This window comes from Gigantopelta aegis, chromosome 10, assembly GCF_016097555.1.
Source record: "Gigantopelta aegis isolate Gae_Host chromosome 10, Gae_host_genome, whole genome shotgun sequence".
Taxonomy (NCBI): Eukaryota; Metazoa; Mollusca; class Gastropoda; order Neomphalida; family Peltospiridae; genus Gigantopelta; species Gigantopelta aegis.
The window spans coordinates 49059102-49077408 of NC_054708.1; the positions used below are offsets into that span (position 1 = coordinate 49059102).

General features: G+C 37.3%; 1 protein-coding gene across 2 annotated transcripts; it reads left to right on the forward strand.

The window, feature by feature from the left end:
- Window positions 1-3469: 3469 nt before the first annotated feature.
- On the forward strand, window positions 3470-16187 carry LOC121384615 (transmembrane protein 272-like). 2 transcript variants are annotated; one of them, XM_041515076.1, is made up of 5 exons: window positions 3470-3628; window positions 4512-4662; window positions 13099-13167; window positions 13920-14058; window positions 15839-15970. In XM_041515076.1, exons 2-5 carry the CDS (start codon window positions 4548-4550, stop codon window positions 15933-15935), a joined length of 420 nt encoding a protein of 139 aa, XP_041371010.1. In that variant the 5' UTR covers window positions 3470-3628; window positions 4512-4547; the 3' UTR covers window positions 15936-15970. The 2 variants fall into 2 exon arrangements, with proteins under 2 accessions (XP_041371010.1, XP_041371009.1); XM_041515075.1 differs by having other exon boundaries at window positions 3485-3628; window positions 13920-14120; window positions 15839-16187.
- The last annotated feature ends 2120 nt before the right edge of the window (window positions 16188-18307 follow it).

Sequence of the window (18307 nt, forward strand, 5' to 3'; positions counted from 1 at the left end):
CAAAAATAGCATACATGGATTGAATGAAATGGTCATTCATTCTCTCTTAAATTTCAGTTAGAAATATATCACTGTTATGAACTTTCTGGTACCAAATATTAGCATTGTAAATGAATATTGTTACAGGGGTGTAAAGCAAAAAGAGGCTTTCTAAAACCGGCACATACTAATTCACGTAAATTACAATTCAGCTGTAAGAAATAATATAATTAGTATTAATTATTGTACTGTTTTGTCAATTATTGTATTAAACAGATAAACATCACTTCTCTAGTATGTTCTTTTTAAATCTATCTTACTAGTGAAATATATACTAGTATTGAATTATGACATCATTAATATATTATATGCGTTTGCTGGAAGTTCAGCCTACAGATCATTTAAACTACTCTTGTAGCTACAGCCTTAGGCAACATCATGTAAATTTTTTTTTTTTTTTTTAAATGTCACTCTTTCTGGGCGTATCATTCTATTTACGTGCACGCAATGAATCCATACGATTAACTTTGGGCAAATGTGGACAGAAAAACACATACTACGGTCTTTGGTCAGTTGTGGTGCACTGGTTGGAACGAGAAAAAAATTCTTATTACTATCAATAAGTATAATAAATACAGCTCAAAGTACACGCTATAACTGCTACTCGCAGACGTAAACTTGCGATGTGCTGGATTTCCAGAGTTGATTCTAAAAACATTTGCTCCAGGGTGAAGTAATTAATGAATGAATGAATGTTTAACGACACCCCAGCACAAAAATACACATCGCCTATTGGGTGTCGCAAATGGTAAGTATATGAAAATAACCAGGGTGAAGTAAATGACATATATGACAGTGACAACACAACAGTGGGAGGGTGGTAGAAAAATTAACACATTTTGCGAAACGTAATAGTTTATCGGCCTTTTAAAAGTCAAAATAGTAAATGTTTTCACTTATTTTTAATTTTTGGAGTTTCAAAATCAGCTGTTCAAATAATTATAAAATATTGTTTCATGCGGCGGAACGAAGTGCAGATATAAAAATACCTTGCTGCTAATCGGTAGGAGTAGCTTATGTGGAGCAGCTGTTTTTTCAGTTTTTAGACTATGTGTCAAAATAATCGGTCTGGGATCGATCCCCGTCGGTGGGCCCATTGAACTATTTCTCGTTCCAATCAATTCACCACTACTGGTATATCAAAGGCCGTTGTATGTGTTATCCTGTTTGTGGGACGGTGCATATTAAAGATCCCGTTCTACTAATGGAAAAAAATACCAAGTGTTTGACATCCAATAGCCGGTGATTATTAAATCAGTGTGCTCTAGTGATGTCGTTAAACAAACAAACAGATGTGTTGAAATAAGCCAACGCGTTAGATACCAGACGGCCGTAGTTAAAAATGTGACGAGGCGTCGTTAAGCTAATATTCATTTCTCTAGGTTAGTACAGTATGTGTACTTCTGATTATGGTGGTGTGTGGCATGTTATTTCGCTCCCGATATTAATTTTTATGTTTTGTGGAGTTATTCTTGTGCTAACCAGATTGTGTGAAATATGCTAAAATCTAGAAGAAAGTAAAGTTTGTTTTATTTAACGACGTCACTAGAGCACATTGATTTTGTTTTTATCTTATCATCAGCTATTGGACGTCAAACATATGGTCATTCTGACACTGTTTTTTAGAGGAAACCCGCTGTCGCCATCTAGGCTACTCTTTTACGACAGGCAGCAAGGGATCATTTATTTGCACTTCCCACAGGAAGGTTAGCACAAACCATGGCCTTTGTTGAACCAGTTATGGATCACTGGTCGGTGCAAGTGGTTTACACCTACCCACTGAGCCTTGCAGAGCACTCACTCAGGGTTTGGAGTCGGTATCTGGATTAAACATCCCAGTACCTACCAGCCTGTAGACAGATGGCCTAACCACGTCGCCACCGAGGCCGGTAAAATCTGGAAGAGGTCGTGGTTACAGCTGTGGTAAAGATATTAGAGTGGTAGACAGAGTGTTAGCGAAAACAAGGGAAAAGAACGTGGGTTCAGGTTGCATAGCACCAAAGAAGAGAGTTCCGTGTCAACGTTCGAAGTACACCGTGAAATATTTACGAGTAAAAGCAGCTGTGGGTGTGATTGGTAGTAATATGTGACATTGAATATTTGTGCAAATACTATTATCCATTGACAATAAATAAATACACTTTTATTTGTTATACAGTTGTTATGAAGTATATACCAGAGGTTGAAACTAATGTGGGGTATCCCCCAAAAATGGAACTGCAATTTTCAGCAAAAATTACGGTTGCTATTAAAAACATTGATTAAATCTCTTAAATGGTATGTGACCCCCATTTTCTTGCAGGTAGATTAGATGTGAGGTGCCACACTTTTTATTGTTGTACTTCCTGGGTGTGTTGATACGCTTATATCAGTTTTATTAGTAAACGTTAACATTATAGGTAATAGGCATTGACTTGTTCTATTAGAACCTTCAGTGTTCTGCAGCTCGATGATGCTCACAATATGGCGACAGTCAATGACCCAATTTCGAAATCTGATAGTAAATGGTATGATGTTAAAAATAGTATGTTGGATTTTTTAGATGACCCCTTCATAATGTTCCAATTAATTTTATGTGACATCTGGCCTCAGACTAGAGTTATCCATCCATTTGGTTGACGGAAATATATGCGAGGAAATGTAGTTACTTTCTATTCTGGGGAGCTGCTTTGTATTCTAAATTGTTACATTGAGTTTGACAGGGCAGATGATGCAGTTAGTGAATATCTGCACTTTATTCACACTGGATACTGCATAGTGTCCCCCACAGCACCTAGAAGTAATGCAATATTTGTGTGATCCCTTAGCCCACGTGTGTTTGTTTAAATTGATATAACGTGAACATGAACTGGGCAACAGGGGTCGTACTTTTCAGTGTTAAAGGGCCCCAGGCAGGTAAAGTTTCTTGTGAAATGCCAATGGCCTGGTGAAATTAATAAAACTGCTACAGTCACATAGCATGAGAAAACTGTGAACGTGAATGTATCACGCGAGATATATGGCGCATGCGCAACTCGACAGATATGTCCTCTTGAGGATTTCTGACTGTATTATATGTGTCCTTCATAAGTAGAACATTTCCGTGTTTAGCTATTGGACGTCAAACATATGGTCATTCTGACACTACTGTTTAGAGGAAACCCGCTGTCGCCACATAGGCTACTTTTTACGACAGGCAGCAAGGGATCTTTTATTTACACTTCCCACAGGAAGGATAGCACAAACCATGGCCTTTGTTGAACCAGTTATGGATCACTGGTCGGTGCAAGTGGTTAACACCTACCCATTGAGCCTTGCTGAACACTCACTCAGAGTTTGGAGTCGGTATCTGGATTAAAAATCCCATGCCTCGACTGGGATCCGAACCCAGTACCTACCAGCCTGTAGACCGATGGCCTAACCACGACGCCACCGAGGCCGGTTAAAGCAGTCTAGAATGCGGATGTTTTTCTGTCTGAACTCAGCGATGTTGATCATTTAAAGTGACGTTATAGCATCCTGAATATGAAGACCGTTTCCGAGTACTTAGGAAACGTTATATAAATAATTTATCATTGCAGGTTTTGAAACAGTTTCACACCGAACATACGTAAGTACTAATAGCAACAATATAATCAAAGTAAGACTAATAATATTAATAACAATAATAACAAAAACAACAATAACAATCATAAAATTATATATATATATATATATATATATATATATATATATATATATATATATATATATATATGACAATACATTTTATATTTTATTCAATAGCCTTAAAATGAGTACTAACAGTAACAATATAATAAAAGTAATAATAATATTATTAATAACAATAATACTAATATAACCAGAACGACAATAATAATCATAACCATAAAATGGTATATAAAAACAATACATTTTATATTTTATTCAATAGCTTTTAAATGTTTACTTTATTATTAGTAAAGTCAAATTTACGAAATTAATTATTGACTGTAAAGTTAACTTTACGAAATGTTATATATTTTAAAAATTAATTCATTTCAACTTATTTTCGTGCTTATATCCAATTAAGGTTTAGGCACGCTGTCCTGGGTACACACCTCAGCTATCTGGGCTGTGTGTCCAGGATTGTGGGTTAGTTGTTAGTGGTTAGTGAGAGATAAGAGGGTGTAGTGGTCTTACACCTACCCACTGAGTCGTTAAAACTCGCTCTGGGTGGGAGCGGGTACCGGGCTGCGAACCTAGTACCTACCAGTCTGCACCACGACACCACCGAGGCCGGTTTCATAAATAAGCAATTATCAACAGTAGTTGCTAAACCATCGGGCTTATACCTGGTAGGTACTGGGTTCGCACCCCCGATACGTGCTCCTACCTAGAGAGTATTCTAACAACTCGGCCGTCTTCTCTCTCACTAACCTTTATCAAATTATCAACTAAGCCTTTATCAATGAAAAACAAGATACTAATTTAGCACAATTATCATTTTACAGTTGCCGACTTCACTGTAGCTGTGGGTGTTTTTGAAAATGTCTGTCAGACTAGCGAGGATGGAGAGCGTGAGGAAGCTGAAGACGATTGAAAAGGAATCCACTGGAATAATCTGCTTCATACAGAGGCTTGCTCAGTGTTGCCAGTCTGTAGGTAAGGAGCGTAAAGGTTAATGAATACTTTGATTATTGATCCAGGGCCGTACCCTCCGCGGGGAGAGGGGTGGGGGGGAGAGCAGGGGACAATTTATTATTATTTTATTTTTACTCCAGAAAATAGCATACAAATCTCAGCGTTTTATTAGTGTAGTGTTTCATTTGTTTATAAAAAGTAGTGTCCCCCCTAAGAATTTGATCAGGGTACGACCCTGCGACCTCATACGAAATTGAAATGAATTGTTTTATTAGGTAAACTAAACAGCGTTGAATGAACGTCCACTAAAAGCTAATATGGAGTGTTGTTTTAAGGATCTAAAAGTACTATACCTTCCACATCTAAGATCTGTATTTCAGAACAGCACTACACCTTTCACATCTAAGATCTGTATTTCAGAACAGCACTACACCTTCCACATCTAAGATCTGTATTTCAGCACTACACCTTACGCATCTAAGACCTGTATTTCAGTACTACACCTTCCACATCTAAGATCTGTATTTCAGAACAGCACTACACTTTCCACATCTAAGATCTGTATTTCAGAACAGCACTACACCTTCCACATCTAAGATCTGTATTTCAGAACAGCACTACACCTTCCACATCTAAGATCTGTATTTCAGAACAGCACTACACTTTCCACATCTAAGATCTGTATTTCAGAACAGCACTACACTTTCCACATCTAAGATCTGTATTTCAGCACTACACCTTACGCATCTAAGACCTGTATTTCAGTACTGCACCTTCCACATCTAAGATATGTATTTCAGAACAGCACAACACCTTCCACATCTAAGATCTGTATTTCAGCACTACACCTTACGCATCCAAGATATGTATTTCAGAACAGCACTACACCTTCCACATCTAAGATCTGTATTTCAGAACAGCACTACACCTTCCACATCTAAGATCTGTATTTCAGAACAATACTACACCTTTCACATCTAAGATATGTCTTTCAGAACAACACTACACCTTCCACAACTAAGATCTGTATTTCAGTACTACACCTTCCACATCTAATCTGTATTTCAGTACTGCACTACATCTTCCACATCTAAGATCTATATTTCAGAACAGCACTATACCTTTCACATTTAAGATCTGTATTTCAGCACAGTACTACACCTTCAACATCTAAGATCTGTATTTCAGCACAGCATTACATCTTCCACATATAAGATCTGTATTTCAGCACAGCACTACACCTTCCACATTTAAGATCTGTATTTCAGAACAGCACTACACCTTCCACATCTAAAATCTGTATTTCAGCACTACACCTTCCACACCTAACATCTGTATTTCAGTACTACACCTTTCCCATCTAAGATCTGTATTTCAGAACAGTACTACACCTTCCACACCTAAGATCTGTATTTCAGCACTACACCTTTCACATCTAAGATCTGTATTTCAGAACAGTACTACACCTTTCACATCTAAGATCTGTATTTCAGAACAGTACTACACCTTCCACACCTAACATCTGTATTTCAGTACTACACCTTTCACATCTAAGATCTGTATTTCAGCACTACACCTTCCACACCTAAGATATGTATTTCAGAACAGCACTACACCTTCCACACCTAACATCTGTATTTCAGCACTACACCTTCAACATCTAAGATCTGTATTTCAGCACAGTACTACACCTTCCACATCTACAATCTGTATTTCAGAACAGCCCTACACCTTCCACATCTAAGATCTGTATTTCAGTACTACACCTTTCACATCTAAGATCTGTATTTCAGAACAGCACTACACTTTTCAAATCTAAGATCTGTATTTCAGAACAGTACTACACCTTCCACATCTAAGATCTGTGTTTCAGAACAGCACTAAATCTTCCACATCTAAGATCTGTATTTCAGTACTACACCTTTCACATCTAAGATCTGTATTTCAGAACAGCACTACACCTTTCAAATCTAAGATCTGTATTTCAGAACAGTACTACACCTTCCACATCTAAGATCTGTATTTCAGAACAGCACTACACCTTCCACATCTAAGATCTGTATTTCAGCACTACACCTTACGCATCTAAGACCTGTATTTCAGTACTACACCTTCCACATCTAAGATCTGTATTTCAGAACAGCACTACACTTTCCACATCTAAGATCTGTATTTCAGAACAGCACTACACCTTCCACATCTAAGATCTGTATTTCAGAACAGCACTACACCTTCCACATCTAAGATCTGTATTTCAGAACAGCACTACACTTTCCACATCTAAGATCTGTATTTCAGAACAGCACTACACTTTCCACATCTAAGATCTGTATTTCAGAACAGCACTACACCTTCCACATCTAAGATCTGTATTTCAATACAGCACTACACCTTCCACATCTAAGATCTGTATTTCAGCACTACACCTTACGCATCTAAGACCTGTATTTCAGTACTGCACCTTCCACATCTAAGATATGTATTTCAGAACAGCACAACACCTTCCACATCTAAGATCTGTATTTCAGCACTACACCTTACGCATCCAAGATATGTATTTCAGAACAGCACTACACCTTCCACATCTAAGATCTGTATTTCAGAACAGCACTACACCTTCCACATCTAAGATCTGTATTTCAGAACAATACTACACCTTTCACATCTAAGATATGTCTTTCAGAACAACACTACACCTTCCACAACTAAGATCTGTATTTCAGTACTACACCTTCCACATCTAATCTGTATTTCAGTACTGCACTACATCTTCCACATCTAAGATCTATATTTCAGAACAGCACTATACCTTTCACATTTAAGATCTGTATTTCAGCACAGTACTACACCTTCAACATCTAAGATCTGTATTTCAGCACAGCATTACATCTTCCACATATAAGATCTGTATTTCAGCACAGCACTACACCTTCCACATTTAAGATCTGTATTTCAGAACAGCACTACACCTTCCACATCTAAAATCTGTATTTCAGCACTACACCTTCCACACCTAACATCTGTATTTCAGTACTACACCTTTCCCATCTAAGATCTGTATTTCAGAACAGTACTGCACCTTCCACACCTAACATCTGTATTTCAGCACTACACCTTTCACATCTAAGATCTGTATTTCAGAACAGTACTACACCTTCCACACCTAACATCTGTATTTCAGTACTACACCTTTCACATCTAAGATCTGTATTTCAGCACTACACCTTCCACACCTAAGATATGTATTTCAGAACAGCACTACACCTTCCACACCTAAGATCTGTATTTCAGCACTACACCTTCAACATCTAAGATCTGTATTTCAGCACAGTACTACACCTTCCACATCTACAATCTGTATTTCAGAACAGCCCTACACCTTCCACATCTAAGATCTGTATTTCAGTACTACACCTTCCACATCTAAGATCTGTATTTCAGAACAGCACTACACCTTTCAAATCTAAGATCTGTATTTCAGAACAGTACTACACCTTCCACATCTAAGATCTGTATTTCAGAACAGCACTAAATCTTCCACATCTAAGATCTGTATTTCAGTACTACACCTTTCACATCTAAGATCTGTATTTCAGAACAGCACTACACCTTTCAAATCTAAGATCTGTATTTCAGAACAGTACTACACCTTCCACATCTAAGATCTGTATTTCAGAACAGCACTACACCTTTCAAATCTAAGATCTGTATTTCAGAACAGCACTACACCTTCCACATCTAAGATCTGTATTTCAGAACAGCACTAAACTACACTAAGATCTGTATTTCAGAACCACATCTAAGATCTGTATTTCAGAACAACACTACACCTTCCACATCTAAGATCTGTATTTCAGTACTACACCTTTCACATCTAATCTGTATTTCAGTACTGCATTACACCTTCCACATCTAAGATCTATATTTCAGGACAGTATTTCACATCTGTATTTCAGCACAGCACTACACTTTCTTCCATATCTACGATCTGTATTTCAGCACTACACCTTCAACATCTAAGATCTGTATTTCAGCACAGTACTACACCTTCCACACCTACATCTGTATTTCTTACACCTTTCACATCTAAGATCTGTATTTCAGAACAGTACTACACCTTTCACATCTAAGATCTGTATTTCAGAACAGTACTACACTTCCACACACTGTATTTTCCACATCTAAGATCTGTATTTCAGAACAGCACTACACCTTCCACATCTAAGATCTGTATTTGTACCTTCCACATCTAAGATCTGTATTTCAGAACAGCACTACACCTTTCACATCTAAGATCTGTATTTCAGAACAGCACTACACCTTTCAAATCTAAGATCTGTATTTCAGAACAGTACTACACCTTCCACATCATCTGTGTTTCAGAACAGCACTAAATCTTCCACATCTAAGATCTGTATTTCAGTACTACACCTTTCACATCTAAGACTGTATTTCAGAACAGCACTACACCTTTCACATCTAAGATATTTGTACACCTTTCAGAACAGAACACACTACACCTTCCACATCTAAGATCTGTATTTCAGCACTACACTACACCTTATTTCACATCTGTATTTCAGAACAGATAAGATCTGTATTTCAGAACAGCACTACACCTTCCACATCTAAGATCTGTATTTCAGAACAGCACTACACCTTCCACATCTAAGATCTGTATTTCAGAACAGCACTACACTTTCCACATCTAAGATCTGTATTTCAGAACAGCACTACCTTTCCACATCTAAGATCTGTACACCTTTCAGATCTGTACAATACAGCACTACACCTTCTAAGATCTGTACAGCACTAAGATCTGTATTTCAGTACTGCACCTTCCACACTACACCTTCCACATCTAAGATCTGTATTTCAGCACTACACTACGCACAAGATATGTATTTCAGAACACACTACACCTTCCACATCTAAGATCTCAGAACAGCACTATTTCAGATCTGTACAGAACAATACTACACCTTTCACATCTAAGATATGTCTTTCAGAACAACACTACACCTTCCACAACTAAGATCTGTATTTCAGTACTACACCTTCCACATCTAATCTGTATTTCAGTACTGCACTACATCTTCCACATCTAAGATCTATATTTCAGAACAGCACTATACCTTTTCTGTACAGCACAGTACTACACCTTCAACATCTAAGATCTGTATTTCAGCACAGCATTACATCTTCCACATATAAGATCTGTATTTCAGCACAGCACTACACCTTCCACATTTAAGATCTGTATTTCAGAACAGCACTACACCTTCCACATCTAAAATCTGTATTTCAGCACTACACCTTCCACACCTAACATCTGTATTTCAGTACTACACCTTTCCCATCTAAGATCTGTATTTCAGAACAGTACACCTTCCACACCTAACATCTGTATTTCAGCACTACACCTTTCACATCTAAGATCTGTATTTCAGAACAGTACTACACCTTCCACACCTAACATCTGTATTTCAGTACTACACCTTTCACATCTAAGATCTGTATTTCAGCACTACACCTTCCACACCTAAGATATGTATTTCAGAACAGCACTACACCTTCCACACCTAAGATCTGTATTTCAGCACTACACCTTCAACATCTAAGATCTGTATTTCAGCACAGTACTACACCTTCCACATCTACAATCTGTATTTCAGAACAGCCCTACACCTTCCACATCTAAGATCTGTATTTCAGTACTACACCTTCCACATCTAAGATCTGTATTTCAGAACAGCACTACACCTTTCAAATCTAAGATCTGTATTTCAGAACAGTACTACACCTTCCACATCTAAGATCTGTATTTCAGAACAGCACTAAATCTTCCACATCTAAGATCTGTATTTCAGTACTACACCTTTCACATCTAAGATCTGTATTTCAGAACAGCACTACACCTTTCAAATCTAAGATCTGTATTTCAGAACAGTACTACACCTTCCACATCTAAGATCTGTATTTCAGAACAGCACTACACCTTTCAAATCTAAGATCTGTATTTCAGAACAGCACTACACCTTCCACATCTAAGATCTGTATTTCAGAACAGCACTAAATCTTCCACATCTAAGATCTGTATTTCAGAACAGCACTACTTCTTCCACACCTAAGATCTGTATTTCAGAACAACACTACACCTTCCACATCTAAGATCTGTATTTCAGTACTACACCTTTCACATCTAATCTGTATTTCAGTACTGCATTACACCTTCCACATCTAAGATCTATATTTCAGGACAGCACTATACCTTTCACATTTAAGATCTGTATTTCAGCACAGCACTACACTTTCCATATCTACGATCTGTATTTCAGCACTACACCTTCAACATCTAAGATCTGTATTTCAGCACAGTACTACACCTTCCACATCTACGATCTGTATTTCAGAACAGCCCTACACCTTCCACATCTAAGATCTGTATTTCAGTACTACACCTTTCACATCTAAGATCTGTATTTCAGAACAGCACTACACCTTTCACATCTAAGATCTGTATTTCAGAACAGTACTACACCTTCCACATCTAAGATCTGTATTTCAGAACAGCACTAAATGTTCCACATCTAAGATCTGTATTTCAGAACAGCACTACTTCTTCCACACCTAAGATCTGTATTTCAGAACAACACTACACCTTCCACAACTAAGATCTGTATTTCAGTACTACACCTTTCACATCTAATCTGTATTTCAGTACTGCACTACACCTTCCACATCTAAGATCTATATTTCAGAACAGCACTATACCTTTCACATTTAAGATCTGTATTTCAGCACAGCACTACACCTTCCACATCTACGATCTGTATTTCAGCACTACACCTTCCACATCTAAGATCTGTATTTCAGAACAATACTACACCTTCCACATCTAAGGTCTGTATTTCAGAACAGCACTACACCTTCCACATCTAAGATATGTATTTCAGAACAGCACTACACCTTCCACATCTAAGATCTGTATTTCAGCACTACACCTTACGCATCTAAGACCTGTATTTCAGTACTACACCTTCCACATCTAAGATATGTATTTCAGAACAGCACTACACCTTCCACATCTAAGATCTGTATTTCAGAACAGTACTACACTTTCCACATCTAAGATCTGTATTTCAGAACAGCACTAAACCTTCCACACCTAACATCTGTATTTCAGTACTACACCTTTCACATCTAAGATCTGTCTTTCAGAACAGCACTACACCTTCCACATCTAAGATCTGTATTTCAGAACAGCACTACACCTTCCACATCTAAGATCTGTATTTCAGAACAGCACTAAACCTTCCACACCTAACATCTGTATTTCAGTACTACACCTTTCACATCTAAGATCTGTATTTCAGAACAGCATTACACCTTCCACACCTAAGATCTGTATTTCAGCACTACACCTTCCACACCTAAGATCTGTATTTCAGAACAATTTAAATATGAACAGAAATAAATATTATTGAAAAAAGAAAGAATAAAGGAAACAGAAAAAAAGAGACGCAATAAACTTTTCTATGTGTTCGATAATTAGACAGCAGGTTTGATAAAAGAAAACACAAAAAAAAACCCAAGGCATTGCAATGATTACGTAATGGATGCACAAATAATAATAATAGGAATAAAATAAATAAATAGTAATAATTTTAAAGATCCATACTTTATTTACTACTTAAGGGAAACGTTTTGTTTCATTTTTATACTTATTTACATGAAAAATATTTCTTTATTGTCTTCTTCACTTAGAGTATTTTTACCATTTAAAACTAGTTGTAAATCTATTGGCTGAAATCTTTGCAATGAATTCCAGAGAGTGCGTCTTTGCCTTTCATATAAAATGCATTCACAGAAAAAATTATAATTGTTTTCAAAATTATATCTACAACTGCACGAGGAATCGGTGCTAAGACCAACTCGATATAAGTCTGCTTTTAAATCACTACACCTGTGGCTTAACTTGGTATGTAATACATTTTCTCTTCCATTACCAAATTAATAGTATGGCGCAACCGCATGCGACATCGGGTTTTATTCCTTTTTTAAAAGAAGATATGTTTTAACAATTTCGAATTTCAGCCTGTAGTTTGTTCCAAAGTTTTATTATTATCGAATGGATAAATGAAGATTGAAGTAAATTAGTTCTAGCAAGGGGTAAAGAAATATCATTCTGATTTCTTAGCATGTATGGGGATCTTTGTCCTACTGTTTGTGGTATACTGTGTATCATAAAATCAGGAGCCATACCTTTCATTATTTTAAACATTGCGCACAGCTTTTTGAATTTACGCCTGGAAGTAAAGTGTTGCTAATCCAGTTTCATAATACAAAGACTTTCTAGATGCAAATTTGGGCAAACCCGTGATTAATCTGGCGGCTTCTAATTGTACTTTGAATTTCGGATAACAAGGTGATGAATTCTGTTTTATTCCTATTCAGGAACGCTTGTCATTATCGTGAGTCTCTGTCTGGTGGTTATCGGAATTGGCATTGCAAAAATGGTCATGGGTAAGTGACGCATTAAACATGTTACAGTGAATGTGGTACTGTATACATGTAAGTGAGGAAGCGACGTGTTTGTGATGTATAAAAATGATTGTTCTTTTTTTTCTTTTTTCTTTTTCTTTTTTAAATACCACTGCCCCTTTCCTTTCTCTCCTTTTGAATTTCATCTCATTCTTTCCGATCTGGCAGTTCCTCGTATCTTTCAACTTCTTTCACTGCCCACCTCCACATACCAGTCCTTGTCTCTCCAACCGCGACAGGTGCTTGTCTCTTGTGGCTATTTGTGACACACACCTGCCCCCCCCCCCCCATCAACTTTAACTGTGGGTTTTGTTTGACCACTTCAAAGAGTGGTACAGCGCTCGCCTGATGCGCGGTCGGTGTGGGATCGATCCCTGTCGGTGGGCCCATTGGGCTATTTCTCGTTCCAGCCAGTGCATCACGACTGGTATATCAAAGGCCGTGGTATGTACTACCCTGTCTGTGGGATGGTGCATATAAAAGATCCCTTGCTGCTTATCGAAAAGAGTAGCCCATGAAGTGGAGACAGCGGGTTTCCTCTCTCAATATCTCTGTGGTCCTTAACCATATGTCTGACGCCATATAACCGTAAATAAAATGTGTTGAGTGCGTCGTTAAATAAAACATTTCCTTCAAATAGTTGTAGTTTCAAAATCTGCCCAGATGTCATAAAGCAAGCAAACGATCCTTAACTTTCAAATATATTAACTGTTTTTGCATTTTACTTCTGACAGGTTCTCTGTTCTTTCACGCCTGCCCTGCCCAGCCTCTCATTCCGATATGGCTCATTGTTGGAGCCATGGTGAGTTTCCTATACACCAGCGCTAGTCAAACATCAAAAGTGGCAGGCGGAGAACACAACAATGACGCCCGGTACGCTCGCGTCATCTTTGGTGTATTTGTCAGCCTGTTTACCTTCCTGTGGCTTATTTTAGGTTAGTTTTTGTTCGTACTTGTTTGGGTATTTAGTTGTTGTTGTTTGTTTTGTTTGTTTTTTTTTGTTTTTTTTGTGGTTTGTTTTTATGTATATTAATATGTAATTGTTTAATAACAGCAGGTTGTTTTTGTTTTGTTTTGTTTGTTGTTGTTTTTTGTGGTTTTTTTGGTTTTTTTTTTTTGGTGGGGTTTTTTTTTTATGTATATTAATATGTAATAGTTTAATAACAGCAGGTTGTTTTTGCTTTATTGTGAATAATTGAAAGGATATGAAATAATTGTACTAAAATAACATACTTTTATTTTAACGATTAACCAATTGTTTTAAAAAAGAATTTAAAAAAAGGAGTTAAATATTCAGCATTAATTATAATTTATAAGCGTCTTTGTGTTGCAGACAATAAACAGAGGTAAATACAACACTGGTATTAGATACACCGGCCTCGGTGGCGTCGTGGCAGGCCATCGGTCTACAGGCTGGTAGGTACTGGGTTCGGATCCCAGTCGAGGCATGGGATTTTTAATCGATACCGACTCCAAACCCTGAGTGAGTGCTCCGCAAGCCTCAATGGGTAGGTGTAAACCACTTGCACCGACCAGTGATCCATAACTGGTTCAACAAAGGCCATGGTTTGCGCTATTGCCTGTGGGAAGCGCAAATAAAAGATCCCTTGCTGCCTGTCGTAAAAAGAGTAGCCTATGTGGCGACAGCGGGTTTCCTCTGAAAATAGTGTCAGAATGGCCATATGTTTGACGTCCAATAGCCGATGATAAGATAAAAAATCAATGTGCTCTAGTGACGTCGTTAAATAAAACAAACTTTACTTTTTTGGGGTATTAAATACCTGTTACTGACAAGGTCGGGTGTGGGGGTTTTTAAGATAGTATATAAAAATCGGTTGTGTTCTTTTTCATGATTATCAGCGAATAAAAGTTGTGTGTGTTTTGTTTAACGACACCACTTTGATTTATTAATTAAAATTAAAATTTGGTAATTTTGAGATAGTAGCAAGGGATATTTTATATGCACATTTCCACAGACAGGACAGTACATGCCACAGCTTCTGATATAACAGTCGTGGTGCACTGGCTAAAACGATAAACAGCCCAATGATCCCACCGTTTGGGATCGATCCTAGACCGACCGCGCATCAGGCGAATGCTTTACCATGGAGCAACGTCCTGCAACTTATCAGCGAATAAAATGCACACAATTAAATAACGTTCTTACACACCCGTTGGTGAGAACATCATTCGTTATTTTTGATAACATATACTTGCTGTTTACGCATGTACGTGCGTTAACAATTTCAACGCATACGACTGGCCGCTCCTAGGTGATGACCAGGTCACCAATGCCATAAATCCAATGAAAAACCAGTACGATCGAAATCGATTGCACTGTGACGTATAGTTAACCTGACACTTATTTGTCTATGACACGTAAGTGCAAGGGCTTTAAATAACTTTTAATCGAAAAAGATGTTAAAATATATCTTACAGCTAGTTGTTTAAAAACATATCAAACTCGCTTTCGCTCGTTAGATACATTTTAAAACAACTTGTTGTAAGATAAATAGTATCTAACGGCCACTCATGTCTTATTCTCTATGAAAAGGGCCAATTAATGATCAATGATGAAGAAAGACCAATTATTTATGAGTTATATTTAAAACTGCAACTCTCATCGATCTGTTAAATACTATATTTTATTCAGGAACTGTCTGGATTGTTCAAGCCAACCAACACATGAACACGTGCAGCTCTCAAACGTTAACAACTATGGCGTCAGTGGAGCACTCTGGAGGACGTAACCAAACCATCAACGTAACGTCATCGACGGCGCCGCCGTCGGCCGATTGCAACTCATGTGACTCGCGGCTGTTCAACTTCGCCTTCGGTATCCTCTTAACAGAATGGAGTTTATTGGTGCTCATGCTTATAGCCGGCTGCCTTTTGTGCTGCTCTTATTGTTGCCTGAAAATATTTGTTTCGTAAAAAGCGAGAGACCCTAGTTTTTAAACATTACAGCGCATTTTCAGAGGGTCTTTTTACTATTATATATATATATATATATATATATATATATATATATATATATATATATATATATATATATATATATATATTTTCTCCGTTTCAACATCATTGGCTATTGTTTCACTCTATTGTAACTTTATCCAAGTGTGTTATAGGTTTGTAGATTAACCAATTCATTTAAATTAAATGATGTAATTGGAATATATTATCTTAAACTCTCAACATATACACCGGCGGGACGTAGCCCAGTAGTAAAGCATCCGCCTGATGCGCGGTTGGTCTAGCATCGACCCCCGTCCATTGGGTTATTTCTCGTTCCAACCAGTGCACTACGACTGGTATATCAAAGGCCGTGGTATGTGCCATCAAGTCTGTGGGATGATGCATATAAAATATCCCTTGCTACTAATGGAAACATGTAGCGGGTTTCCTCTCTAATGTCAAAATTACCCAATATTTTAAATCCAATAACCGATGATTATTAAACTAAATCAGTGTGATCTAGTGGTGTTGTTAAACAAAACAAACTTCTTTTTTTGTTCAACATATACGCACACACAAACACCAATCTATTAGGGTCCTTACCAGACAGACTCAGTCGTATGCAGATAGAAACTAATTTGTTAAATACAAACATGCATATACATAAACAAACATACACAAATAAGTGCTTTTATTTACCATCTAAACAGTATGGCAACCAAAAAAGCGCCTAGAAATATGTATATAAATATAAATATAAATAAATAAATAAATAAATACAGGGTTCGAACTTACTGGTCGCCCGATCGCCCCTGACGACTGAAAATTCAATAATTAATAAATGAATAAAAGTACAGCTATGTAGCCTACTTTGCACCATGAAAAAGTGTAGGTCTGCTTTTACATATAAACATATGCCCAATAATAGGTGTAAGGTAAGTTGAGTGACATGTAAAATTGGGCACAAATTCATGTCGACAAGATTCAGCCCTGGTTATGTGTATACGTCATAGATCGTATCTACTGAACATTATATTTTAGGGGTTTTTTTTAATTATTATTATTTCATTGAGATGTGGTGGGGGGGGGGGGGGGAGGAAGGGGTTGTGTCGGTTATACCAGTGCTCAACGTTTGGTGAACGCAAGCATCTTTGTTTGTTGGAAATACCACAAATGTATTGACAGTGACAGTGGGGAGTCACAGTGGCATGTCTGTTATTTATTTAAAGAGTTGGTTGGTTGAGTGCAGGAAAATACTCAAAATAAATGTTTTCTCTTATAATCTGTTGCAATATTGTTGTTTTTTTACAAAATATTATTCGGGCAAGTGAAAATAGGACCGGGCAAGTGAAAGTGCTGTCACGACTCGCCCGGATGGCAACTCAAAAAAAAAAAAGTTAAGCGCAGACACTTAATATAATATATATATTACATAATCTGTATCTAGTAAGCGTTTACCGAGATGGTGAAGTATAAGTCATCTCGTCAACGTCCCTAACTGTGTTAAGCTTCAAATTCCGTTCAGTTTGTTTTCTCGTGCACGGTTCGCGTTATCAACATCCGATTTGTTGTCGTCTGCTTGTCGCTCATTTGTGAGGTGGGTTTCCCCACAGTTCAGTATCTAAATACAAATCTTTACAAACTCCTCACACGTGCCAGATTAACAAAGCCAAATAATTTATTTTTTATGATTTTCATGCCCCCTGTTGTTGATTTTTTTATCATATATTTTCAGTAGAACTGAAGCAGTGCGTATTATAAAAATCACTGTTTTCGTTATCTTATCGTCTTCACCAAAATGTGTACGTGTATTAATGCGTTTATATGTGGAGGCCATAAACTACATAGTTAATGAATAGAGAAAATAATAATGTGGTACGCAACAAAGTAAAATTGTATTATTAATTACTCGTTATGGTACAATCGTCCATTCCAAGGTATTTTGGTTGAAAACTGAAATTAAAGACATTACACTAAAAAAAGCGTTCAACGTTAAGTAGCAGTAGCGGATCCGTGAAGGGGAGGGTGTGTATACGGTGGCTAGCCACCCCTTCCCTTTTAAAATGTATTTATTCCATGTATAAACAGGCACTAATTTCATTGTTAATGGTATGAAAGGTGTGACAGTGTCGTTTGTGGCCTTGTGTAAACGTGGCCTTATTTT

Coding starts and splice junctions, on each gene's coding strand:
- LOC121384615 (XM_041515075.1), top strand. CDS start 4,548: ATGTCTGTCAGACTAGCGAGGATGGAGAGCGTGAGGAAGCTGAAGACG. Junction 13,168..13,919: donor CATTGCAAAAATGGTCATGG/GTAAGTGACGCA, acceptor TACTTCTGACAG/GTTCTCTGTTCTTTCACGCC. Junction 14,121..15,838: donor CTTCCTGTGGCTTATTTTAG/GTTAGTTTTTGT, acceptor TATTTTATTCAG/GAACTGTCTGGATTGTTCAA.